Genomic DNA, 26,002 nt, shown 5'->3' with positions numbered 1-26,002 from the left:
GGGGGGGCAGAGGGCAACAGAGGGAGGGAGCTTTGCAGACGCCATATATGGGCACACCATCGACTCTGCATAGCCATTGGCTGTGGGCCTTATGCAGCTGCTTGTCAACAAGATGGCCTTCCTCCTCCTGCCGTTTTGACACTGATTATTTTGGTATCCCCGAGAACATACCGTGAAAGCTTGTGTCACTTCTAAATAGATAGTGGGAGACCGACTGCTGAGAGTCCTAACAAGGCGTACAGTCAGCCAGACTGTGTTCAGAGAAGTGACAGACACACAAAGCCTCGATAGCAGCCACCACCAGACAAGGTTGATAATAGACAGTAGCTGCTGGCTAATGTCGACGTTAGCCAGCGAGTGAGCTAGCTTAGCTTAGCTACGTGGACACGGATAGTTAACTCGTGTCACCTGCATTTCACCAGACAAACTGGTTTTGATCAGAGCGAAATACAGCGAGGAAACACTTGTCATCGACAGTTTGCGAGTCAATAAGGTTGTCGGTGGAGATAAACACTAAGGTAAGTTGGCTAGCAAAATATAATGTTGAGGATTTCTTTTTTTTTTTATCTCGTTAGCTTGCTAGCGAACGCTGTCATGTTATTATGCAGGTAAGTTGTGCTACCGAGTTAGCAAGCTCGTCAACTAGTGACGGGTTTATTTACACTGTAAGTACACATATATAAACTGGATAGCGTATTTAAAGTTCATAGAAGCGTAGTCAGTTTGGGCCTAGTTAGTGTTAAATATTAATGGACGGAAAACATACTAGGTGCTACTTGACCACTGTAAGGCGCCGAACATTTTACTACGGAGCTATGGAAGCTAACTGTTTGCTAGTTAGGTAACCAGCCAGTGGTTGTTCCAAAGGTGATTGCCACAGTTAAAATTGACAGTCGAATTAATATGTTGTTGCTGTTAGTTAAGGTGTGTTTCTGACACCACATTTGTTGGTTGTCACCGGAGAAGTTGGCGTAATTGACGCTAATTTTGTAGAGATAAGCTTATCTTAAACAGATCCAGGAAAAGTAATGGTTAAGTGACCTGTAGGCCTTCGTTTTCGACTCAGGAATCTTAATCACAGTAAGGAATATGCACAAAGTGATGCATACCATAATATTGGGTGTTTTTATATTATATATGTGAAGTAACTACTTAACACATTGACTGCACAACTCTGTAGAAGTAAATGGATAAGCCATGATGAACAAATATAGAGTGAATCTTTTGTTTGGATTGTTAAAACTTCCCCTTGGCACTGATGCAAAAACCATCAGTTTTGTGGAGTTTGAAGTAACCCACTTATCTGATGTGATGTTGTTAGAGGATGCATGATTTGCCCTCAGCCTTCGTAGGATAATACACTGTGTTGACACAGTGGCCTTTGTAATTGTAGTATCAAGGCTTGCATTAAAGTCTAACTTGTGACAACGTTTCAGCACAAACGGGCAGCGGGACACAGACAGCCCTGCAGGACAGTCAGCCACTCTTCCTAGGTGTCCTGACAGAAGGTCTGCTCTGGATATAATGTTCCTCAGCAGACAGCTACTGGTCTAGTGATGCACTCAGCTCTATTGTTCTGTTGACAGTTTGCAGGTTTGGTTGCATTTTCTTCACATGCAGAGAGGGAGATCGAGCTAAGACTTTTTGGCATGCTTCAGTATTATCATTTGTCAGCTTTTGGCCATCTGGGTGAAATGCTGTGTAAATAAATAAATGGTGCAGGAGAACTGGTGAATATTATGGGCGAACTGAGTTGGAATTAAGCTGTTTTGTATTAATCAGGTCGACTTTTTTGTCCAAGACCTATGAGATGATAGGTTTAAGGGAAAACCACACTTGGTCACAAGCTGTGAAATTGGTGCACCATTTGCTAATCCAACATTTTAAATGTTTAACTAGCATGTAATGGGGATGTGTTATATGTATTATGAGCTGCACACAGCCACCATAGTGAAACCATTATCCTAGTGAGAGTGCACGCTCTTGATTTGTATAGGGAAATGACCCGGTCCAGCAGAAATTCAGTTTTAATGTAACGATACAAACCTGTCAATCTGTCACTTTGCAAACAGCAGGATAGTAACTTTTGAACAAATCAGCACCTTGTAAACATCTGTGTAAGTGTTAAGTGTAGCTGTACAGTCATTACTATGTAGATTTTCACATTTTGACTGCAGCAGTAATCCACAGGCATCAGTGAGTAAGCCATTTGTGTATCTCATGTTTCGCAATGTTAGAAAAAGTTCATCAGAATCTTTCAGGCAGAGGAGGAAAGATGTACTCTGGATTATTGACAAAATGTACATGTATGTAGGTTACATAGCACAAGTGCTGTGTTTATTACACTCAACACCTCTCCTCAATTTTAAACAGACAAATTTGCAGTATGACTTGACCTATTCAGTATAGAAAGCTTCAGTAGCACCACCCCTGCACACTGTGGTACAGTAGCTCGTGTCATCTAGGGCAACATGTCCTACCTGCCTACATTTAGAGCTGTGCAACTCTGTGTATGTGTGGAAATAGTTATGTGTTAAGTAATACACACATAAAATCATTCTCTTCCGACAGTTAATTTGCCAGACAGCTTGGAGACCCAACGATGCAGTCCCCGGCACCGCGGTGTTGCTGTGGTGTCTGTCACTGCCACTATGCTTTGACAGGATTTGAAGGATTAGGTTGATGCAGAAAGCTTAAAACCAAACCCAAGCCTTCATTTGCAGGAGCTCTTTCAAATGAAGAGAAAAAAAGTAAAAGTAGCTCAGTAATAACTTAAACTGACTATTGGGGAATAATGTGAAGTATTGAAAACTGAATGAGAGAAACTGAATCCCCACTGTGTCTGCACGTGACACATCTTTTACAGGCATCTGACTTTCTGAGTATCTATGCAGTGGTTCATATTTGTGGCATTGAAGTATTGACTTGTAGCTTATTTTGCACAGCAACAGCATAAATCCACAAAGTTATCAGTAAGCAGAAACCCACAACGATTTCATTTAATTGGCATCCAAGGCTACATTAAACCAGCCCTTTTCACACCCAAAAACTGAGCTTTTGGAGACACTTTCTGAAGCAGATAGATCAGAAATACTGTTTTTGTAATGTGGATAGAGAAAACAAAATTATCCATACCAGCACCCAAGCTTCATCCATAATGATGAAGCGTGGGTGCTCTGCAGCATAATTTTAAGAGGCAACCATTCTGTTGCCACCAAATCTCTGATCACTCATTTTGAATGCCAGTTAAGCCAACCACGCAACAGAATTGTTGTCATATATCTTTGTAAATGTTTATGTTGTCAGATGACATCTCAAGCGTGAAACAGTGATTTGATCCACAGTCTCAGTGCAGCAGCCCAGAAAATGCTGTTCACCTCGGATAACTAGTGGCATTTATGCACAAGTGTATGTTTAGTTCAGTCATCTGAAAACAGGAACAAACAAAACTGTGCAATAACAGATCAATTATGTAGAAGAACAATATAAGTGATCATAGAGAGCAGGAGGTGGCAGAATGGAGAGTAACCTGGCTGTCCCACTCCTTGCCAGATGTCGGCGGCACCGCATTTTTAGATTTATCTGCAGTAGTCTGGACACAACCTCTCTTTTCCCAACCATCATAAATTCACAGGAAGGTGAGAGTTTATTATTTGGTCTGTAATTTGTTAAGGTGGATGATGTGTTGGTGCTAGTCTTCGTACTGGAGCGCTGCGGTGGGCAGATAGTCTCTCTCTTGCGAGCCCCTCTTATAATGCCATCCAATCTGTTCTGAAAGATGGATTGCATGATGCAGCGAGAGGGAGGGGGGAAGAAGAGTTGATGGAAAGGATGTAGAGAATAAAAGTGGTTAAAGAGAGAGACAGTCACGAAGGGTCATGGAGAGAAAGGACAATAAAAAAAAGGGTTCACTAGCTTTTTTTTCTCACAACAGTATAATCTGGCTGCTCTTAGCTGAGTTGTTGCTGTGTGATTATAGAGGAAGCATTTGAATTGGTTCACCACACTGTGTGGGCGGCGTTTGCTTTTTGCACCTCTCTGAGCCTTTCCATTAGTCCAAATGTACAAAGCACCACCCATTCAGTGTGTCAGAAGCACAACAATGACCGGTTTTAGAGCCTGTGGACTGAAGGAGTCCTGTGGCTTAAATGGAAAAAAGGCAACTGAGTCAAAATTTAGAGAAACCAATCTTCAATATCAACCAGTTAAAATAAGATGAATAAGGTAGTAATAATTTGAAGAGCTCTGCATTCATCTTGTGGCGCATTGTGGGATTTTCAGGTGTACTATCTTCTATTGTCCACTTAAACGCACCCTGCATGAACTTCTATTGGCATTATACCATTTCCATCTACACCATATTTGTAGACTTTGCTATTTTGTGTCTTCTGTCTTATTCATATAGATCAGACTGAGACAGTACTAAAGCTTGGTTCCCTGCCAATAATGCAGACCACTTTTTTCAAGTTGCTACCACACCCCAAAATGTACCAGGTAATCTGTAGATCTGAGTGTGTTTACATGCACATTTCAGGGGCAATAAGACTTTGAAAATAATAAAACAACAACATTAAACATGAAAAATAGCACACACACCCAAATATTCTTCATTGCCCAGATTCAGGTTGCTCAGCAGCACAGATCATTCACAGATCACAACAACAACATGGCTGTTATTACTAACTCTGAGAATGAGTCACATTACATTTACTAATTAACCTCCATTATGGGGCAGGCTACTCCTCCCAAAACACACGTCGGCCATGACTATACCTCATTTTCATTCCTATGTTTTCCTTTAAATCATGTTAAGATATGTGCTCTTACATTGTCAATAGAGTGAATAGTGGTAGAATCGTGTTCTTTTAATTTTGTAATATAATGATATAATACCATCACTGTAAAAAAAACAAACAAACAAAAACGGTGACATTTAAGGTCATATCGCTCACCACTTCTGAACATCAAAACCCAGTGCGCCTGGATATAGTTTGAATCACATAGACTCAAAACAAAGATAATAGTGTGAATGTAAAAGCACTCGCTGTCAAAGATCAGCAGGTACATGAAATTGTCATTGTAGCTGACTGTAGACACACCACACAGAGAGAAAGAGTGTAGATTTATCTTTTATAGTGTCTTTTGGAAGGACCAGAATTATCAGCAAGGTGTTCAAAACAGTGACCTGTTGTTGTTGTTGTTGTTATTGTTGTGTTTTTTGGTTTATGTAGGAACCAGAAGAACTATAATATAGTATAAGTGTTCAACTGTCTTAGTCTGTTGCAACTTATCTTAAGTGGGAATTGCACTTTCAAGTCCCAGTGATATGAAAAAGAAATGTCATGTCCAGTTTAATCCTAAAATGCAGTTTAAACATGTTATGTATAAAGCGTAACCTGAAGGGGAGCAGCTCACAACTGACATGAAATGTAGCTGTTGGTTCAAGCAGTTCTCTGCAGAGCAGGCCTTCAGATCAGCAGCGAGCCAAACGTGTTGCTCCATGGCCACTTACTCCTCTCTTTAAGCATGCAGGCACGTTCCTGGCAGCCCCTACAGCTGGCATAGCTGCATAAGCAAAGCACGCCGGTTGAACTGAAGGCCCCCCCCCCCCCAGCCTGTAGCATAGGCTCTTTGGCAGGGAGAGAGGGTTGAGAACAGGGAGGGCTGCAACAGCAGTTTCACTACTACCCCACCCCCTCCTGCTGTTTGCTAAAAATAGGTCCAGCATATGCGTGCATGCTCCTCCCTGGGTTGCCTCCTATTAAGCAAGTCCTCTTTGAAGCACTGAGATGCAGGAGAGGAGCAGAGGGAGAGAGGGGAGGGTCCATTTGGAGCTTTTGTGATCCATCTTTCTTCCCTTTCATCTGCCGGCCTCAGACACCAAACCTGAAATGGAATCCTTTTAATTTGATTTAGAGGCTCCGAAGCAGGGGGAGATGATCTTGGTACACAGTAGAAAATGTAATTGCTAATTGAGTTTGACCAAAGTAGGAGGCAGACCAGTTGTGATAAGTTCAGATGATAATATGATGATAGTTCTTTTCCCTCCAGTCCAGTGTCTGCACTCCTGGTGTACATTGCTAACACCCTGTCTGCATTCTACCTCAAGGCAACTATTGCACACAGACTCAATTGGTTATTGATTATCTGCATTGATCCCAGCACTGACAAGCGTTGTTGGTCTGGTGATATGAACTCTGTTTTCTGTGACTGAGCTGTTGTATCACAGTGTTGTTTTTCTCTTTTCTCTCATTCCTCCCTCCCCGCCTGTGCTCCACCCTTTCCTCTTAACTCTCCCTCCCCTATTGATGCAGGTTGTATGCCCAGTGTTGCTGGTGAGCTTGGTGGCAGACAGTGCCCATCAGGTTGGCACTGGGACAGGGAGCCGACAATGAGAGCTCTGGCTCTGGGTGTTTGCTGGCCAGCGTAGATGCAGATATGCCCCGGTGGTCGGCATCCTGATGGACCGAGACACCTTCTCCCACATCCGTCTGTGGTGCCCACGCCCCTTCGGCACCTACTCCCAGAACAAAGCTAGGAGCCCAGGCTCAGGGGGTAGCAGTGGAGGTGGTGGTGGAGCAGGGTCCCCTTCACTCTGCAAGCCTGAACCCTCTCCAGGTGCGAGAAGGACGGTGGATGGAAGTGAAGATGGAGGGATGATAGTGGGGGTGCAGGAAGAGAATGGTGAAGAGGAGGATGTGGGCTCAGAGAACACTCCACCTGAACCTGAGCTTGACTCCAGCTCCCTCACACAGAGCCAGGCACCTCCACCCTCCTCGGCCCCTCCCTCACCACCTTCTTCCGGGTCCCAGATGGAAGATGGCCGCGTGCTGTTAGACACCTGGTATGTCATCAAGCCAGGCAACACCAAGGAGAAGATTGCCTTCTTTGTTGCACACCAGTTTAGTGGAGCAGGCACGCCCAGACCCAGCGCAATGAAGGTATGGAGCTGAAATAAAAAGCCCAGCAGTGCTAATCTTTTATTTTTTTGTTCCATTTGGTTATTTTACAATTGAATATGAATTATTTTCCTTCTCTACAGGTTAAAGGTAACTGGGCAACTGATTGCAGTAAAGCCAAAAGACGAAGACGATGCTCCTCCTATGACCCTCCGACACGCTCCCAACCCTCAGAGCCGCAACTCAGCCATGACTCCCCTCTTGCGCCGCCTAGCCCTGATGAGCCGCCACTAGGAGGGGTGAATGAAACGGACCTCCTGTCGGTGGCAGAGATGGTTGCCTTGGTTGAGCAGAGGACCGCCATGGCCCTCCAGGGGATTGTGGCTGTTCATGGGAACCAACACCAGCAGCCCCCTACAACCCCTCACAATCAGGGCCTTGCCCCCCACCAGCACACTCTACTCCGGGGCACAGTGTCAGACCCCACACCCATGGTGTTTGTGTCAGACAGTTCAAATGGCCAGCCGTCCAAAGAGGCCCAGGAGTCATCATCTCCCATCCAGACAGACCAGGAGCTAGAGGAGCAGCAGGAGTCATGTAGAGTAGCTCAGGCCATTGCGCACTTTGAGTCCCAGAACCTAGAGAATCGGCTCCATCTGGGCGCTGGTTCTGGAACGGACTCCTCTAATCAAGATAGAGAAAGGGAGCGTAGGAGAGGAGGGGAGTCTGGCATTGTAACCCCTCCTCCGCCCCCCAGCCACAGTCACGGTGAGGTTAGGATAGCTTTCCGAGTGTCAAATCTAGACCCGCGGTCTCAGTTGGAGCCAGCTGGCAGGTCCCGCTGTATGTTTATGAGCTGTGGTGGTGGCGGTAACCAGGCAGCAGCCAGGTCCAAAGAGAAAATCACCTGTGACCTCTACCAGCTTGTCAGCCCCTCATCAAGAGACCCTAGTAGTCTCCTGCTTGCTGCCACAACTGCTGCACCCAAACCGGATGCAGACCACCATCACACAGACAGACCGGCCTGTGGCAGCCCTGATCCAACCCAGGAGCTTTCCTCTGGGGAGAAGAAAGCTGTTGGTGTGGGGAGGGAGCGAGTGACTGGCTTCCATGTGGAGGTGGTGGTGACAGGTGCTGTGGACCAATGTGTGTTTTATGGCAAGGACAGTACAGAGAATGTGCAGGAGGAGACCGTGTGTTTTGCTATGCCTAATGGGGGGGGCAGTGGTGGGGGTGTGGGCAGCTCCACTGACCCTTCATCAGATGATCCCCCTCCTGGACAGCTCTTTTTCCTTCAGCCCCCTCGGGGCCCAGAGGAAGATGTAAAAGGAATGGGCCCTGGCAGTGGGTCAGGAATGTGCTCTTTGGACTGTGCCAACAATAACGGCCCTGGGGCAGGGGTTGCAGTGGGCTCTGGGGAGCGGGCAACGCGACCAGACTCTCCTAGCGTTGTGGAGGACTGTTCAGACCCTTCGCTGTGTCGCCTCTACCGCCATGTGTCCCACGACTTCCTGGAGATCCGCTTTCAGATTCAGCGCCTCCTCGAACCACGCCAGTACATGCTGCTGCTGCCCGACCACATCATGGTCAACATCTTCAGCTATCTGCCCACACGCTCCCTAGCAGCCCTCAAGTGCACCTGCCACTACTTCAAGGTGTTGATCGAGACATACGGGGTGCGGGCAGTAGATTCACGCTGGAATCAAGACCCTCTTTACAGGGATGACCCCTGCAAACAGTGTAAGCGGCAATATGAGCGCGGGGACGTTTCCTTGTGCCGTTGGCACCCCAAACCTTACCACCACGACCTGCCTTATGGACGTTCCTACTGGATGTGTTGCCGGCGTACAGACAAGGACACACCAGGCTGCCGTGTTGGCCTCCATGATAACAACTGGGTCCAGCAGCCTGCTGATGGCTCTCAGCCCATCCGCACCAAGAGGGAGGACAGGAGGGAGGAGGCCAGGTAGAGAGGAAAGAGTACACCTCACATAAACCAACTCTCATCTCCTCCTGTGTACCACCTCCCTCCTACCTCTCATCTCTGTCCAAAGGACAAACAGGGGAAAAGAGAGGAGTACAAGGAGAAATCAGCACTCCAGGACTGTTTTTTGTTTTTCTTTGCTCCAGCAGTCCTTTCTCATACTTGCCCTCAGTGGAGGGAGGTTTAGAGGTAAAGAAGGAAGAGAGGTGTGTCACTCTCCTTGCCTTGTTTTTTTTGTTGTTTTTTTTTTTCAAGCCCTCCACAATCCCTCTCTCCCTCCACTGTGTCCAGAGTGGCACCTTTTAAATGTTTGCATACCAGGGTTGGGGTCCCCTCCTGCTGCTGTCAGTCAGCCCTCTTTCTGCCTCTTAATCATTTGGGTTTCTGTTTAACTCCATACATGGTTGTTAGATAATTCATGTGAAAACTTTGCAGTGTATTTGATTGAGATTAGCATTCATTAAGTGACGCATAGAAATGTAATGCCCTAGAGCCTGCTTACTGTTCCCAATACTTGTTCTGTGTTCTGTGTTGTATCACAAACTTCCATGTTAGCTGTACAATGGTGCTTCAAGGAATGAGCTGTACTGAGTCCAACAGATGTAAAACTTTTCAGTGGTGGAATGTTCAGCATTGCTATAGAAATGTGATTGTATAAAGCAAACTTGATTTTTCCGTTGTACAAGATTGCCATTTGTACCTGTCCTGCGCCACGAGTTTCTATTTTTCTGAATGTGCTGTAACGTACTCTGTTGATCAGTCCCCTGATAATGCTGCTAAAATCATTGCCTGTGTCACTGATGTTAATTCTGAAATAGCCATACCATTGGTTAATGACAGGCACAGTCTCCATATTAGCCAGTCTCGCTGGCCACTGAGGCTTGTTCTTGTCATTGTTTCAGAGTGGACCCTAACCTTGCTGACCAGCCATAAAGAGGAGCCACTGAGTACTTTCTGGTTTACAGAGAATTATGGGAGATGGACTTTATTGATTAAGACAGTGGGATTGAATGGGATTAAAAAGAGAAACTTGATGTCACTTTGGAAAGGCCTGATGTCACTTTGTATGGTTTGATTGACTTGCTTGTTGGCCATTTTTTTTTTTTTTTGTTTGGCTGTTTTTATTGGAGTGTGTGTCAGAGAATGTTTGCTGTTGTGTTTGCTTTTATTCTTGAGGACTGTGTTCTCCCTGTATCAGTCTGTGGGCCTACTCATCCTGCAAAGATGTATTTTTTAAATACTCCATCTTTGTTTTAACCCCCAGCTCTCTTCCTCTCCTCCTCCCCTCCGTCCTCCGATTTGGCTGAGGGCAGTGTTTGCCAAAGCCGTCATTCATGCTTCGAAGCGAGTGAAACCAACTACCACAGACTGCAGAAACACACTCTACACCAGCTTCCAGCCTTAAAAGCCCCCTACCTCTTACCCACCCTGCAGGAGACTGAGGCGTCAGATACCTCACAGATGATCAAGAGTATTGGGAGTTGCACAGGACCCTGTAAGTGGCGAGATTTCAGATGCTCGATAGACTCGAGTCGAGCTCTACTGGATCCACCCATAACTCTGTGTGTGGGAGTGTAAGACGAACAGTGCCTGGTGACTACTGTGACTCTACATTCTTTAAAAAAGAAAAAAAAAAAACCCTCTCTCTCCTCTCCCCCCCTCTTCCTTGCTTTTACACTTGCCCACCTGCAAGCTGACAGACTGGACATGCAAGAACTGATGTGATGAATGATGCTGAAACTCTGCATGGAGGTGGGAAGATGGTTGGGTATTCATGGGAGAACTCTGTAGGTTCCAGACATGTACAATGCTAATGGAAAATATCTGCTTAAATAAAAACAGAAGTGATGATTAAAAACTGGAAATCTGAATCACTACCTGGTTCGTGTGGTGTGTGATAAGTTTAATACCAGGCCCGCAACTAACAATGGCTTTAAAGCTTTTCATCTACAGTGATTGATTAAATCATTTGTCCTTTAGTAACGAGAATAACAATGCTTATCAGATCGTATCAGAGCTCCACTCAGTCTGGACAACATCAACACGCTTTCAAGAGTTTGATTTTGGACAGAAAAGCAAGAAACACTTTGTATTTTTTAAGCTAAAACCACCAAATATTTTTACTTATCCCTGATTAAATGACCAATCACAAATAAATACAAGTCAGAAACAGCGCTGGCTCAGGAGAAACAGGAATACACATTAGCCTGTAATATGAACATCTGAGTATTAATAAGTGTTTGATTCACATTTTGCTCTGGTCTCTTATATAGGGTGTTTGAAGTGACTCCATCTCACTCTCTTAATTGATTTCTTGAATCTAAGTTTTCAAATAAGAAAAAAAACAATCTCTTTCTTCCCACACCTTTAATTTCAGCGCTGGTACCAGATGAAGCCAGACTTGTGATTGAATAAGCATGTAACAGGATACAGTAATGGTGTTCTAACCTGATAAAAACATTTTAGATGCTGCTCTTTAAAAGTGGAGAAATGCAATGAAGGACCACATCCTGTTGCACTCTTCAAAGTGAGACTGTTGGTATTTGCATGACTACTAGTACCTGCCTATTTTGAACCTTGGTGGAAAAGTGGTGGAAACATGTTATTTGCAGTGCAGTGACAAGTCATCGCCAACAGAGGGCAACACTGCTGTATTTATCTGTGAGAGTATCGTCCAACAAAGTGATTCAACTCGCTCGGTTAAGAATAGTAACCCCACATAAAAACTGCTACAGCCATCATGATGAGAGCATTAGCATCCACAGTGTATTTCCACACTGGGTCCTCACTAATGTCAGGCATCTGCTCCGTCGCCTCCGGTGCTTCCTGCTCCAGGTCCTGGGAGCCGCTGCCCCCTCCACAGAAACGGCCAAGCAGGCGACAGATACCAGACTTTTCTTCCTCCTCAGCCACTGAAAGTTAGTAAGAGTAAGTATCTTATGTGTGTATGTATGTTTTTTCCTCATTTTCCATTTGATTTCCTTTCTCTCCTACCTGCATCACTGTTGTTATTCTCCCTCATCCTGTCCCGAGCCTCTTGCCGGGCTCTTCTCCCTCTCTCTTCTTGCTCCCAGTCTAAATCCTCCCTCTCCTCTTTGGAATGGCGAAGACTGAAAACCAGACGATGGAGCTGGAAAGAAAGAGAGAGACCTCAGACTGCCATACACTCCTTTCATATATCAGATAATCAATCAATCACTTACATGGTGATCCTCTATGGGCTCGGTGCAGTAGCTGACCAGCAGCACCAGCACTGATGTACAGATGAAGAGTATGATTGCGAAGTGGAGGTAATGGATCCCACACACCAAGAAGGGGCAGTTGGAGGGGAAAATACAGCTGCCAGTACCGAACCAGAACTCAGGCAGCATCCGACACAGACCCATCACCAGACCACCAATCAGGCCCCAGAAAGCACCCTGAGGTGAAGGCAGAGAAAAATATTAAATGTTGTGTGAGAAGGATTTCACACGGTGTTTCATCGTAATATATCCATGTGTAACCATGTATGCAGATGACATCTCACCATCTCATTGACCCTCTTAACAAACACAGCCAGCAGGAAGACTGAGGCGATAGGGGGGGCCAGATAGCTTGAGATTGACTGGATGTAATCAAACAGCTGACCGCTCTGAGCCGCCTGGACGACCGGGATCCAACAGATACTGATGGCTACGATGCACAGCACCCACACTCTACAGGAGAGGATGTCTCATTAATAATAGAGGAAGAAATTGGGAACAGTTTCCATCACCAAATATCCAAATTTTGAAATATTCAATGGCACAAACTATTAGCTGTTGGTAACTCAAAAAAATAGTCCTTAAAAAAGCCAAATTAGTCGAACTTTAACCCAAACCATATCAGTGTAAAGATATATTAGGCAGTAGTCAGAAAGATAAACTACTGACAGATTTGTTTCTTCTCATGTAGAAACACAACAATATAGACATAATTTCTTTTTTTTTTTTAAATGTATGTTGCAAAAATGTCAAAATGTTTGATGTTTTTTTAGCTGCATAGTAAATTGTGCGTGGATGTTGGGTGTTTTTGCGTCATATGATCAGTTTACATGGATTTTTCGCTGATGAAGACCTTGTGGGTCACAACAATGCATCATGAAATTTCTGGGAGCTTATATAAACCTCTCCAGTCAAGTTACATTTGCATTAGCACAAGAGGCAGCTAGTTCTACGTGAGAAGAGGGGACAGACATAGAGAAATGCAAAGGATTCAAAATGTTGAGAAGTCCAAGGTAGATTCTGTTTACCACGACGGCGTCCATTTACCTGCCCACAATAATGAGCTCACGCTCCGTGGCCTGTGGTCTGATGCGAGTCCAGATGTCCATGGTGAACAGAGTGCTGCTGCTGTTAAAGATGGAGGCCAAGGAGGACATGAGAGCAGCTAACATCACAGCCAGCATCAGACCTCGCAATCCTGCACAGAGAGACAGCACGAGGGAAGGTGGGTGGGAGAAGAAGAAGAAGGGGACGGAGAGTCGAGCAGAGGAAGTTGGAAAAAAGGCGGAGAGAGGGGAAACGGATGAGAAACATAAGTTAAGACTTCTCCTTTTCTTTAAAGGTAGTCAATACTTGTCATGTGTTCCTCACCACTGGGCATGATTGAAACCACCAGTTTAGGATACGCAATGTTGGAGCAGCCCACCTCAGTGCCACACACCCTCTTACACACTTCAGGGACGACACAGCCAACCTCATCTACAGGTGAATAGAAACACACACACACACACACACCTCTGATAACACTTTTACCACAGTGGTATCTCCTGCAGTTATTATATTGTACTTTGAGATGTTTCTTTTTCAAGTGGGATGAAGAGGAAGCCACAGACCGGGGTAGAGGGCCCTGCTGATCATGCCGGGGAACACCATGAGGAACATAGGCAACAGTTTGAGGTAGCCGCACATGATGCAGCCGGCCTTCACATGGGTCAGGCTACGAGCTGCAAGGCACCGCTGCACTATCACCTAAAGAAATACAAAGACAGAGAGCGCTGACCAGTAAGGCTTTGTTGCAGTAAACCTTATAAAGTATAAACATATGGACTAAAAGAGCCAATAAAACAACATGACAGTTTGAAGCAACAGTGGAATCTTATTTTATTCTTTCTATATTTTGCCATCTTTGCTTTTTAATTTTAATGTAATTCTATTCCTATGTTGATTGGGTTAAATACAGCTATTTACACCATTAATCTTTTAAAAACATTAGCTACAAACAAAATATGCTCTCGTCTCTCACCTTTAATTTCCATTTGAACTGATGAGCTAGTTTAACAAATCCTAACTATGTCTTAATTAAATGAATGTGTAATTTATAGGCATCTTAACCACATAAAATCATGTTAATTGCGCTGGAGTCAGAGGTTTCAGTTACTGCTACTCTGTTAAGCTAGGCTAGTTAGCTTTTAGCAGGATTGGTTTATCTGTTACCTCTTCCTCCATTATGATTACATTTAGTCAGTGCCTTATTTATGTTCTTGTGACAAATTCAATTATTGATGTTGGAGCATGAACATTTTATTTATTTCACATACAAGAAACAGAATAAAGGGCGTAAATTATCTGTAGCTACGGCTATTTCACTAGCTAGCTTAGCTAAAGTGTAGCTACTGCAGTTTGTGTTTTTATTTTCATTTTATTTTTAACAAAAATTACACATTTCTATGGCATAATAATTTTTAAATGGTAAGGTAAAAAGTCAATGAGTTAGATTCTGGTCTTAATTAAATTTTGACTAAGTTTGTAGTTTCTGTCTTTGGGTCTGTGGGGCAAAACAACCTGATACAAGATGGCTGACCTGTTCTCTGTGTCATTTCTGTCTATTATCTGTTACTTATCCTTAGCTTTCCCCTCAAGATTGAGAAACCAAACTAAAAGCATTTCAACTGACAAGATTAGACTGGGATATTCACCTGGTCTGTGCACCAGTACCAGCCTCCCACAATAGCAATCCCGAACAACACCCCAGGCCAGGGCAGGTCACCTGTGGTCGGGTCCCTGAGCAGGCTAAAGGCATCCTGTCTGGGTGTGTAGCAGTGGGAGGAGATGTTGTAGCGCTGGGGGTCCATGGAAGAGACAACACTTGGCAAGGCTGAGTTGTATTTGGCCACCAGAGCGTTGTAGCCTCCGACTTCAGCAAAGGCTAGATGTGAAAAGGGGACTGGGTGACTTTATTATTTAAAGGTGTGGATAATCCCAGTTCCTACCTAACACGGAACATAAAGCAGGTATATTATATGTAAAAAGTAAGTGTGCTGGAGTTGTTGTTTTCAACTCAACTCAAAAGCCCAGAGCTGACACTCTCCTAACTGAAGGTATGAGTCAGCTGCTGAGTCAGCACTATCTGCTCAACGGATCACCAGCTCACAATAGGTGGTTGTTCTTCCTCCTCTGCTGGTTTCTTTTCAACCTTTATGATGTGTGCTCCCCTCTGACTTTACACCAGGATTAGACTCTGATATATACCGATTATGGTTGTAGGGGGCAGTTGTTGCGGTGTCGGCTGGAGGTGGAGAGCTTTGTGGCTCTGCAGCGTCAGCGTACTGTACTTCGCTGCTGTGAAATTAATGATTAGTGACCTTGGTTAATCTCTTTCCTGTTGTGAAGCTGCAGGGGAGGAAAAAAGACACGGGCCTGGAGGGACCGACAGAAGCCAGAAACATGAACTGTATGTGAACTAAGAATTAAACATCTATTGTAAGATTAAATATGATGCTGTAAAATTAGTACTTACAGAAGCCAGTGAGGACAAAGGCTCCAGCAATGATGACAAAAGTCTGAACTGTGTCAGTGTACATTAGAGCTGCCAGGCCACCTGGTAAAACACACACACACACATCTTTAAATACACACACTAACAGATAACATATTGACATTTAAAGAGTACGCTATCAATTTAGCATTGTACTCCCTTAAAGTTGAAATAAATAAGCTTTAAAAATATATGGTCAAAACTGAAACAGCAGAGGTAAAGATATCCAGCTTTTTAGTCTCTAGTGTGGGTTAAGCGGCAAAAACACTTAATCCTACATTTCCCATAATGCAACCATGTAGCATCTTCTCGTGACATCACTGTGACATCATCAGGGTTATTTTCACAACTTTCAGAGTGCTCCATTCAGTGCCATGGTAGACGTTGTACAACTGTTTCACAGGCTAAAAAAAATCAATATATTCTGCGCCAGAATTACAACCCTTGTGACAAGTAAAGTATCTATACTTACATACATACATATAAAACATACACGTTTGTACACACACCTGTAACAGTGTACAAGGCTGTTATTAACAAAAGGGCGATGACAGCCACGTAGATGTTCCACCCTAAAGCCTGCTGGATAAACACAGCTCCTGAAAACATGTCCACCTGGAGAGACAGAGGGAGGAGGGGAGGGAGGGATGAAGACAGAAATAAACTTTGTATATTTTTCTGGTTGCGTGTTCTCAGACCGGATGACTCACCGAGATCTTGGTGAAAATGTAGAGGAACAGCGAGATAACAGAGAGGTAGAGGCTTATCCTCGTTCCACCGAACCTCTTCTTCAGGTACTGGGGCATCGTGATCACCTGACACAGCGCATACATATAGGAAAGGAAAAAAGTGAATGATCCACCTTGTGCTTACAGAGTATCGAAATAATCATCACACGGCCTGAACTACTTACCCCAGCTGTGAGGTAGACAGGAACAAACAGCCAGCCCAGCAGCAGCACGATGAAAAGAGCCTGATTAGCAGAACAACACAAAACAAATCACCATCAACATAAAGAGCTGAGCTTTCTTTGTCATATAATGTATGTATATCAGTTCAGTATGTAAAGAGGTGATTAATGTCACTTCTGTATATGATAAATTTACATTGTGACTTACATTCCACTCAAACCCTCCCACAGCGATGCCACTAGCGGCCCCAGTGCCCGCCAAGCCCACAAAGTGACCGCTACCAATGTTGCTGGCAAACAGAGACGCGCCAACCTGGATTTAAAATAGAAACATCAACACCTGTATAGAAGTGCAGTAACATCACTAACAGAAATGCACTGAGCAGAGAAATGAGAGCATAGTGAAACATATTGACCCTTTTTTATTACTTAAAAGGATATGAACGGCATTTTGACAAAACTTTGAGCACAAAAAGAGATGAATCCTAAAGGAAAGATCATTCTGACCATGAAAAGATCCTAATGTGCTTTCAATTGAACTGATGGACGGGGACAAAATCCACCATTTAAGTCAATGATGTCTTTGTTTTGTAAAAATAAAGAATAAATTCTAAAGTTAATCTGAAGTTAATATGAAGCTTCAGCAGTCTGAGTGAATCCAATCGAGTGGGTATATTACAAAGATACAGTCATTTTAGCATAAAATTCCATCTTCCTGTTTCCATGTAGAGCTGCAACGGAAGGATATTAACAAAAAGAGGGAATTTGTGCTGAAAACACTGTTACTTTGGAGCTCTGAACCCACCGGCCACCAGGTCATCGTCCGTCCTGCCAGGAAATATCCTCCTACTGTCCCACGATTGGTCCGAAACATGGACTAGAACACAGACAGGACAATTCAGTTATTGTCACGAACCAAATGCAATATTACGTATTTCTTCATGTGATATACATATCTTATTAAGTCATCATAATCTCCAGACGATTAAGGCAAACACGTGCACTCACCCAAATGCCAACACTGATCACAATGATGAAATATCCAACAATGATGGTGATGTCTGCCGGGTTGTTGATGGTCACCTTGTCTGACGAAGGACTCTCCATTGCCCCACTTGTACCTGAAAACACTTTGATTAATCTGTAGCTTGATGTAATCCGCTCCCTACACTAGGCAACCTATTTTTGATTTACCTGCAGCCTAGAGCCTTCAAACTCTCCCTAAACTCAGGTATCAGTCTGACCAAAGAGCTGCAAGAAATGAAATACTGTATCTCTGGCTGACCTGTGCATGGGCAGCAGAGGTGAGATGGTCGGTCCGAAGGAGGACTTTGGCCAGCAGTGCAAACGGGCAGATTCAGCAGTTTATTAATTACAGTAATTATTAACACCACACCGTGAAAAACAGGGTTTCAGTCATGTAGTTCCAATGTATTTTCAGCAGTTTACATGCAGAAACCTACATGTATCTAATGTCTTTAATGCACAAACAGCTGCAATCTGTGTTGCCAAATTGGAAAATGTTAATGAATCTGAATGAATGTGAAAGAACTTAATGAGATTTGTCATTATTTTAGACATTTTTTTTATAAGTATTTAACTGAACAATAGTAAAAATGTGATATTCATATTCTCCCATCACACTTCTGTCCTGTTGGACGCCGTGTAAGTTTGTTTCTCAGTCTGATTAATCAATCGATCTGTTCGGTTGTAATAAATTCATCAGTAAAAAAAAAAAAAAAAAACATGTAAGCAAATAGTCCTTTAATTGTTTGATAGCACTGCTTTCATCAAAACATCCATTTGCCTTTCAGTTGACAAACTTCATTAGATTGTACAAATGAGGGCAGCTTCACTTCTCTGAATGGACACACAGTAACGTGGGTGTGCATGTGTGCAAAGAGCTCGTGTTGAACAGATTTACGTCTCGGCATAGAAAACATGCATGCAAACACAATCACTTTTCACATGTCATACAAGCTGTAAGCACACGAAGGAGAAAAACAAACAAAAAAAAAAAAGAATAAAAAGAAAAAGAAAATCCAGTTCTTTAACATTTCTGGGTGAGAATTCAGAGCATGTTATTGGGGGGAACAAGACAGTGTGTCATGGATGTTTTCTAGAAACACAAGCTCACAACTCATGACAAATAAAAACCTGTAGTGAATGAAAAAAACTTTAACAAATTAATGTTCTTGCTATTTATCCTCTTGAAATCCAAGATCCTGGAATATTGTTTCATTTTACGTATCAATTACATACAATGGAATAAACTAAACTATGTCATGTGTCATGTATTAAAACAGACCAGCAGTGATCATCATGTTGTAATTAAGATGTTCGCTGATACAGTAGCTGTGTCGCTGAGTTTCTGTGACTAGAACCATGTTGTTATCTGTGATGTTAAATGTGCTGTTGGCTGGAAAACTGGGGAAGTTCCACTCTTCTGTTCTCAAGGGAAACTGAGTCATTATAACTCTGGAAAGTTTTAAATGGGAGGATGGTTTGACTGAAAATTATGAAATGCACTTTTCGGTTTGGTTGATTCAGGTTATCCTAGACTGATGAGACAAACATTTATATCTCTTTTGGGAATATACATGAATTTAGATTCAGCTGGTTAAATTGTGTGAAAAAAAACTTGACGTTTCCTCACTAGATCAATGCTTTTCTACTGATTTAAATTCTTAAGTTTCAGACTAACACTAAATCTACTCCTGTACAGTCACACTTTGTATTATCTCAGGAGTAAGAGTGAGAGAGAGTTAAGACTAAAAATGCAACTTTGCCACTAAAGAGGCACATCCTGTATCCATCTTCACTTCCTGTTTGTTTCCTGTACAGTATCTAAACTGTATCCATGTTCACTAATTTAAAGTAAGGTTTGAAAATACCTGACTTGCAGTAATGAAAACTTTGTTGAAATTGCCAATTGATGTGAGTTGATTAACGCCCAAAAATAATTCCCAGCTGCTTATAATTTGAAACCCATGTCATGGACATCTTTCAGTGATGTTCAGATTTCAGGCACAGCTGGCAGTGTTTTCCATATGCACGTTTCTCCCCCAGAAGTTACTGGATTCGGTCAATTTGAATAAATAAAAGAGGGAAACAGAAGAGAAAAGATTAAAGAAAACATAGCGGCTTACAGCAAAACAATGTGCTTACATTTCTGGGAAAAACTTCTCATAAAATCAAAATTTCAGAATTGAGTCACTTTGAGATCTAAACACATATGCTCCTTTTCGACAGGTCTGTCTACACCTACATTATAACTGCATCCTACAGCACGGCTGGGCTTCCTACACTGCAGTCAGAGCAAGTTACCATCGTAAAACAACAACAAAAAAACCTTAAAAATACATTTCAATAAATAATGTGCAATGCTAATGTGTTCAGATAAGTCATAACCTCCGTGCCAAACACATTCACAAGTCCAAAGGCTGGAGCATCTGAAAGAAAAATGTAATTTTGACACGACTGCTGGATCAAGTAAAAACAACTGTTCACCTGGCTTGAATGTTTCGGAAAGATGGTCCAGACACAAACATAAGTCATATTGACGCGGTTACCACCTATCACTGTAAATGTACAGTGGGATCTTTAAAATACTGTGAATAAAGATACACAAATCTGCTGTCAAAACTAACAATACAAACCAATTAATTTGTCAAATTTTCTCCAGAATGATTTTTCCATCTCAAGCTAGAAAATGACAGTTCCTGCACTTCTTCACTCTGCAGTACAGTGTCATGAAGATCTACCAGATCACCTTGAAACATGATTTTCCATCCGTAAAAGGCATTTTGTCATATATTGATATGAGAGGAAGGTGTTCTGACTGTCATATCCAGCCCTATCTGCACATTTCTCCCAATGCTATGTTCCACCTCTTTGACTTGGCGGCGCCTTTATACGAACATTCAAAACATGCATAAAAGCACAGTTTTTGCCAAGTTAAAAGACAGTCTTGGGCCTGTTCTCAGCACACAGGGGTTTGAATGAGCCAATCAGAGCGACAAGTTGTACCAAACACTCGAGGTTGTCTGTTTTTATAAAGGATTGGACTGAGGTCCTCTGTTGAGGTGGGAAGATCAGCACAGGGACCAACTTTTCCTGGGATCGGTCTCGTCTTGGATGGGCTTCAAAATGTGAGCCAAAGACAGACAGAATAGGAAGTCCACTTCCTCGCTGGTTGATGAATTGAGTCATAAAATGTGTGCTAAATGTTGTAAATCAGATTGTTAATTCATACAGATTACGGCTGCTAAATTGTGGCAGTAAATGTGACAAAACCTGATGAATAAATTTTGTTTCTACTTTGTCACATTGGATTAAAAACAAAAACATTGATGGTAAAAATCCACCTACATACCAGCAGTTGAAAAATGTTCTGATATGTTTTATGTGATGTGTTTCATTTCAAGTCTAGTTCATCTGTATAGCCCTTAATTGCAGTAACAATTTTAGGGGAATTTACAGGCTGACATTTGTGGAAAAGGAAAAAATATTTGAGAGTTTGTGAAGGATTACAAAGGAGGGAAAATCCCTCCAGGGATAACAGGTAGCAGCAAGAGAGCAGGAGACAAAGCAGCAAAGCAATGCTATGAGACAGTTTAGCAGTTCAGAAAATGGAAAGGATACAACATTTCAAGTGGAGAAAAAAAGGTAGAAATGTTTATGTCTCTGAACACAAAGCCAAAACACAAGGTTGCACCATAAAACCTTTGTTTTCTGAGAATTACTCAAAAGGACAAACAGAATTGAGTTCATTGACAGAAGAGACTGCTATCAACAGGATGTTCTGTGCAGGTTCCAGGGTGTGCTGCAAACAATCAGACTGAAGCTATTTATCCACTGCTGCACATGTTTTTGGTTCAGGCCGTTTAGTTCAGGCAAATAAGTGAAACAAAGCCTCGTCAGAAATGTGCAGGTATCCTTGTGTCTAAACTGCTGAAAAATTCACAGCGTTGAAATGATAGAAAATATTACACCAGCAAAAATCTGACAACATTACACTGTGGGAATATAATCAAAAGGCCCCTTTCTCTCTCTCTCTCAAAGGACTTAGCCGTGTACAAGTGGATTAGGTTACATTCAGGTGCATGTTGCCAGTTTTTAACCAATTTCTGGCTCCACTTGCTCTCTACCTGTAAATTTGACTATCCATAATAAATTTTGTAAGATCTGTCTGCGTCCAGTCCGTTAGTATTCTGCTCTGTGGCTGCTCTGTTATTGTAAAAAAAATGGTCTCTTCCTTGTGACTTCATGTCAACACCAACATTTCATGAGGTCGAGGTGGAGTTAATTTAAACCCAGCCTGGAGCTCATCTCTGTGTCACATGAACAGCTGCCTCGACTTCAGTCACACTGGTCCCTGTCAGGCTAGTCAGCGGCCTTCTTGCAGTTTTCTTTGGCTAGTCTCAGTCTGGACAGGATGTGTTTCTTAGGGAATTTTAGAGTGGTGCACCCAAACTGGCTCACTCCTCCAGTATCCCCGGGGAGTTTTTCACGTCTCTGGACCCAGCTGCGCCAGCCGGGCTTCCAACAGTACACACTGTCATAGAACCGTGAGCCGTTCTCTCCACCCAGCACATAAATCCTCCTTTTCCACCTGGCCACGCCCCCAGCTGCTATCCGCCGCGGCAGCCCGGGAAATACCACAGGGCTTGGGGCTCGGTCGCTTCCGCCACCTGCACCCCCCCGCTGCTCTGCAGTAACCATCACCCCGCCCCCAGTCACCTCCCTCTCTACCCCAGACCCCCTTCCCTCTCTGAAAAACAGAACACGGCCAGTGGCGTCTAAAGTCTCCAGATTAGTGTAGTTTCCATCCAGGAACTTGGTGGTATCCCTCATGTATCCCCCAATTGCACAGACTCCCCCTCGCACTGCTACTCCTCCAGCAAGGCAGGTGGCGCCGGAGTCCAGCGCCACGCGTGTCCAGCAGTCTGTTAGGGTGTGATAAATAAGCACGCCCGAGTGGACCACAGCCCGGTTCTGTTCTAGTGTGGTTCCACCCAGAAGGTAAAGTCGTCCACGTAACGCTGCGCAGGCAAAGGCGCGCAGAGGTAGCGGTAGCCGAGGCCCCGGAGCCCACTGTAGTGTAGTCAGCTCCAGGGTCTCACTGGAGTCCATCAGGGCCGAGCGGTTACTGCCACCTAAGGCATAGAGTGACTCTCCACAGCCCAGCAGGCCCAGCATAGCCCTGGGCTGGACCATTGAAGGCCGCTCTATCCAGCGGTCCAACACAGCATCATATTCATGCACCGCTGCAGACACAGAGCCTGTCCGCAGGATCCCACCAGCTACAAACAGCCTGTCACCGACTGCAGTGCAGCCGGGACTGACGAGTGATTCCAGCGCTGCTAACTTCTCCCACTTCCCTGTCCGAGGATCGAAGCAGTCCACTGTGTAGTCTCTTGCAGCTAAATTCTCATCCTCCCGAGGTGTCAGGTCCACACAGACAATCTTTTTCTCAAACATTCCCTCCCGTGGTCTCAGAGGCCCCCCAAGGCCCTCACCAGCCGCAGCGGGCCCCAACTCCTGGCTCAGTCTTCGGCTTTCTTCCTGGGACAGCAGCCCGGGCCTCAGGTGGTGAAGAAGCGCCGGCATGTGGACGTAGCGGTCCAAGGGTTGGTGCTCTGCCCAGCGGCGGGCCGCGTCATAAACTTCCGCCTCGGAGTCCACTCCCAGGCGGTCTGAGCTCAGGAGGCTGCCCAATGTGCCGTGGTCAAGTAGGAGGAAGTCTTTCTGTCGGGCCACCCGGGGGAAATGCTGCGCTACCAGCCGCAGGGAGGCACGCAGCAGCAGCTGGTCGTGGTGAGAGCGAGCCAGAGAGTACATCCCCAGACAGTTATCCACCGAGAGGTGCTCAAATAGAAACCTACAGAGACAAGAGGGGAGAGAAATAACAGGAGGAGAGAAAGAAAACATAAACAAAAGAATGTCAAAGTAAAAATATAACTGACCGAATTGCCTTGATCATCTGTCACTTTTACACAGCAGATTTACCTGGAGCACAGATCTTGAAGTGGCATGACCTGAAGCCGGTTGGCGGCCACAAACAGATCCTCAGCTGTGTCCAGAGAGAGCCCCGCCTCACCAGTGTACACGAACTGGATGACAGTCTCCATGACAGACGGCGTCACCTCCTCCAGACGGATCTCGGTGAGGCGCGACTCCACCAGTGGGCTGGTGAACATGGCCCGGAAGTAGGGGCTCACAGCTGCTAAGAGGACTCTGACGGGAGAGAGAATGATGGAAGGAGAAAGAGAGGAATATAGAAGATATCTGCTTCTGTGGAATTCATAAAAGATGGAGAACACAAGCCTACACAAATTACCGTTTTTCCATGAAGTCAAAAATAGGCAGCTCACTGCAAACCAACAAGGCCTCTTTGTCATTTTCCCTCTTTGATATCAAACAAAAGCTGCAAATGGCTTTCAGCAAGAACAGGACTGTATCATAGCAGCTTTATCAGTAGTCAGAATAGTTTCTTCAGTAGTCTGTTAGCCTGCGACAGTTTCTATGTTATATTAGTTGCTGAAATGATTACTAATTAATCTGTAATTCATTTAGAAATATGAATTGTCCATTTGTCATTAAACTGAGTTAAAAAATACTATTATTTGGTGAATACTGAAATGATTCACTTGCATTCCTCTATTCCATATAATAATTATAATAGTAATTGAAAATGAAAGTTGTTTTTGGACATTATATCTATCTAAGACATGACAGCTCTAACAACTGGCATATGTCATTATTTGTACATTGGAAAGAGAGAAATTTTTGATTATCCACAAAAAAAAAAAAAAAAAGAGTTATCTACAGCCTTGGTTGAAATACTCATCTCAGTTTTTATGTAAAGTGTGTTTATTGCCATAAAGCTTTGTAAGATTAGGCAGGCACACCATACCTGTGGCACATGAACTTCTTTCCCTCCACAAGTAGAGTGACATCACACAGCTGCTGAGCATCCAGGAGCTGCTTCAGTCCTAAAAACAGCAGAAAGGGGGAGAGAAAACAGAGACAAGGGCGAGGACAGAGGGAGGGGAAGGAATACAGACATAATAAGGGAGGTTAGGTGAAAGTAACAAGGGATATATTTTCCAAGGTCTCAACAACACCCTCTCTGTCCTTTATCTTTTTATTCTGTCTCACCATGTGTGATGTAGTCTCCCAGGGGGGTGGTGCTGTCATCAGGGAAGTCCTCCTCCTCTGAGTCACTGTCCGACAGAGGCTCCCCTCCTCCCCCATCCCCGTCCTGCCACGGCTGGGGACGCCAGGTGACTGTGCCCCCCCGCACAGCATTCATCTGCGAATTACACACACATGCACATGCATTTGAAGTAGGCAATCCCTTTAACCTTTATGCATGCCTATCTGCAACAGACAGGCCTATGTGTTATAGGTTAGAGGCCTGCAACAGACATGACCCAGATAACACCAATCTCTGTGGAAAATGTTGCTTTTAAAAGCCAAAGTTGAGTACTGTGCAGTTTTATTTTAACCATAAATAAATATGGTCTGCCACAGATTTACCACACCCCACTTTTACAATGTTCCTATTTTCCTTTTTTCCATATTTTAACCTGGCTAAAATAACACGTACACACTCAAACACAGAGTTGTTGTAGCATCAGTTTACCGGTGAGATGAATTGAATTTTTTTTAGCTTTCATTACCTTTGCTCTTCTTCTCGTTTCCACCGTGAAAGCTGTTTGGGTCTCACTTTCAGCAGGAATTGGTGGGGGCAGGCTAACTGTATCCAAGTACCCGGTTATTACCAGAAGTTTCTGCAAGCTTTGGCGGCTCCCATTTGGTTTTCTTGTTCCTCTGGACTCAGCTGAAGGGTTCGTCCCGGCCTGCGGTGAAGACGCGTCAGGCTACTCGCTGCTGCTGCTGCTCCTCCAGCCCCGTGCACAACATCACCACTAACTGACGGACCAAACTAGCTCACAAAGGGACAATTCTCCTCCGGCGCAGAAGATTCTCGTCGTAACACATCTCAGTCCACCATGGCAGTAAGCACACACATCCAGTTCGGCGGCGAGACACTGCAGGGTGCAGTTTTCAGCGCCTATAGGGCAGAAAATCAAGACTGAGTTCAGGTTCTGTCGGCCGCACTTGTCATGTCTGAACCGGATTACCGCAACGTTAAACTTCCGCTCATCTGATTGGCTGACCTTTGGCTCGTGACGATTATTTGGAGCTGAGTCGTTTTTCTATCAGTGGTTAAATTACAATTTTGTCCGCTACCTTTTTGACGTTTTTTGACAACCATTGCGTAAAATACCTCCTTTATATTTGAATAAAAAATTTAAAAAGGCGTTTTCGTAATACTTTGTATCGGAAATACCTACTTCCGCATTTATGCTGCATTCAAAGCAGATACGATCGTTAGAGTGCTCTCTGGTTTCATGAGAAGCT

The 26,002-nt window shown here is 44.0% G+C and overlaps 3 protein-coding genes across 3 annotated transcripts; 1 reads left to right on the top strand and 2 right to left on the bottom strand.

The window, feature by feature from the left end:
• Nucleotides 1-90: 90 nt before the first annotated feature.
• fbxo46 (F-box protein 46) lies at nucleotides 91-10,754 on the top strand. The gene is made up of 3 exons (XM_023405185.2): nucleotides 91-518; nucleotides 6,315-6,941; nucleotides 7,043-10,754. The coding sequence occupies exons 2-3, from the start codon at nucleotides 6,462-6,464 to the stop codon at nucleotides 8,867-8,869; spliced, it is 2,307 nt and encodes a 768-aa protein (XP_023260953.1). The 5' UTR covers nucleotides 91-518; nucleotides 6,315-6,461; the 3' UTR covers nucleotides 8,870-10,754.
• Nucleotides 10,755-11,235: 481 nt separating this feature from the next.
• Nucleotides 11,236-18,209, bottom strand: slc5a2 (solute carrier family 5 member 2). The gene is made up of 15 exons (XM_023405186.2): nucleotides 17,579-18,209; nucleotides 17,376-17,447; nucleotides 16,779-16,883; nucleotides 16,574-16,633; nucleotides 16,371-16,475; nucleotides 16,170-16,275; nucleotides 15,643-15,723; nucleotides 14,822-15,051; nucleotides 13,739-13,874; nucleotides 13,497-13,604; nucleotides 13,173-13,323; nucleotides 12,410-12,578; nucleotides 12,087-12,302; nucleotides 11,878-12,013; nucleotides 11,236-11,795 (listed from the first exon to the last, which is right to left on the bottom strand). The coding sequence occupies exons 1-15, from the start codon at nucleotides 17,675-17,677 to the stop codon at nucleotides 11,584-11,586; spliced, it is 1,986 nt and encodes a 661-aa protein (XP_023260954.1). The 5' UTR covers nucleotides 17,678-18,209; the 3' UTR covers nucleotides 11,236-11,583.
• A 110-nt stretch (nucleotides 18,210-18,319) lies between these two features.
• On the bottom strand, nucleotides 18,320-25,713 carry LOC111654248 (kelch repeat and BTB domain-containing protein 8). The gene is made up of 5 exons (XM_023405187.2): nucleotides 25,258-25,713; nucleotides 24,734-24,887; nucleotides 24,489-24,567; nucleotides 23,582-23,809; nucleotides 18,320-23,453 (listed from the first exon to the last, which is right to left on the bottom strand). The coding sequence occupies exons 2-5, from the start codon at nucleotides 24,885-24,887 to the stop codon at nucleotides 21,956-21,958; spliced, it is 1,959 nt and encodes a 652-aa protein (XP_023260955.1). The 5' UTR covers nucleotides 25,258-25,713; the 3' UTR covers nucleotides 18,320-21,955.
• Nucleotides 25,714-26,002: the final 289 nt, after the last annotated feature.

This window comes from Seriola lalandi, unplaced genomic scaffold, assembly GCF_002814215.2.
Source record: "Seriola lalandi dorsalis isolate HSWRI2012SDOR001 ecotype SW California unplaced genomic scaffold, Sedor1 jcf7180002054264, whole genome shotgun sequence".
Lineage (NCBI taxonomy): Eukaryota > Metazoa > Chordata > Actinopteri > Carangiformes > Carangidae > Seriola > Seriola lalandi.
This window is presented reverse-complemented; position numbering and strand designations above follow the sequence as displayed.

Bases quoted from the DNA above. Each gene is read 5' to 3' on its own strand.
- fbxo46 (XM_023405185.2), top strand. From the start codon at position 6,462: ATGGACCGAGACACCTTCTCCCACATCCGTCTGTGGTGCCCACGCCCC. The intron at 6,942-7,042 runs GTATGGAGCTGA...CCTTCTCTACAG, and splicing joins CCAGACCCAGCGCAATGAAG to GTTAAAGGTAACTGGGCAAC.
- slc5a2 (XM_023405186.2), bottom strand. From the start codon at position 17,677: ATGGAGAGTCCTTCGTCAGACAAGGTGACCATCAACAACCCGGCAGAC. The intron at 17,448-17,578 runs GTGAGTGCACGT...TCTGTGTTCTAG, and splicing joins TGATCAGTGTTGGCATTTGG to TCCATGTTTCGGACCAATCG. The intron at 15,052-15,642 runs GTAAGTACTAAT...TTTCACATCTAG, and splicing joins CTTTGTCCTCACTGGCTTCT to CCTTTGCTGAAGTCGGAGGC.
- LOC111654248 (XM_023405187.2), bottom strand. From the start codon at position 24,887: ATGAATGCTGTGCGGGGGGGCACAGTCACCTGGCGTCCCCAGCCGTGG. The intron at 23,810-24,488 runs GTATGGTGTGCC...CTCTCCCGTCAG, and splicing joins AAGAAGTTCATGTGCCACAG to AGTCCTCTTAGCAGCTGTGA. The intron at 23,454-23,581 runs GTAAATCTGCTG...TTGTCTCTGTAG, and splicing joins CTTCAAGATCTGTGCTCCAG to GTTTCTATTTGAGCACCTCT.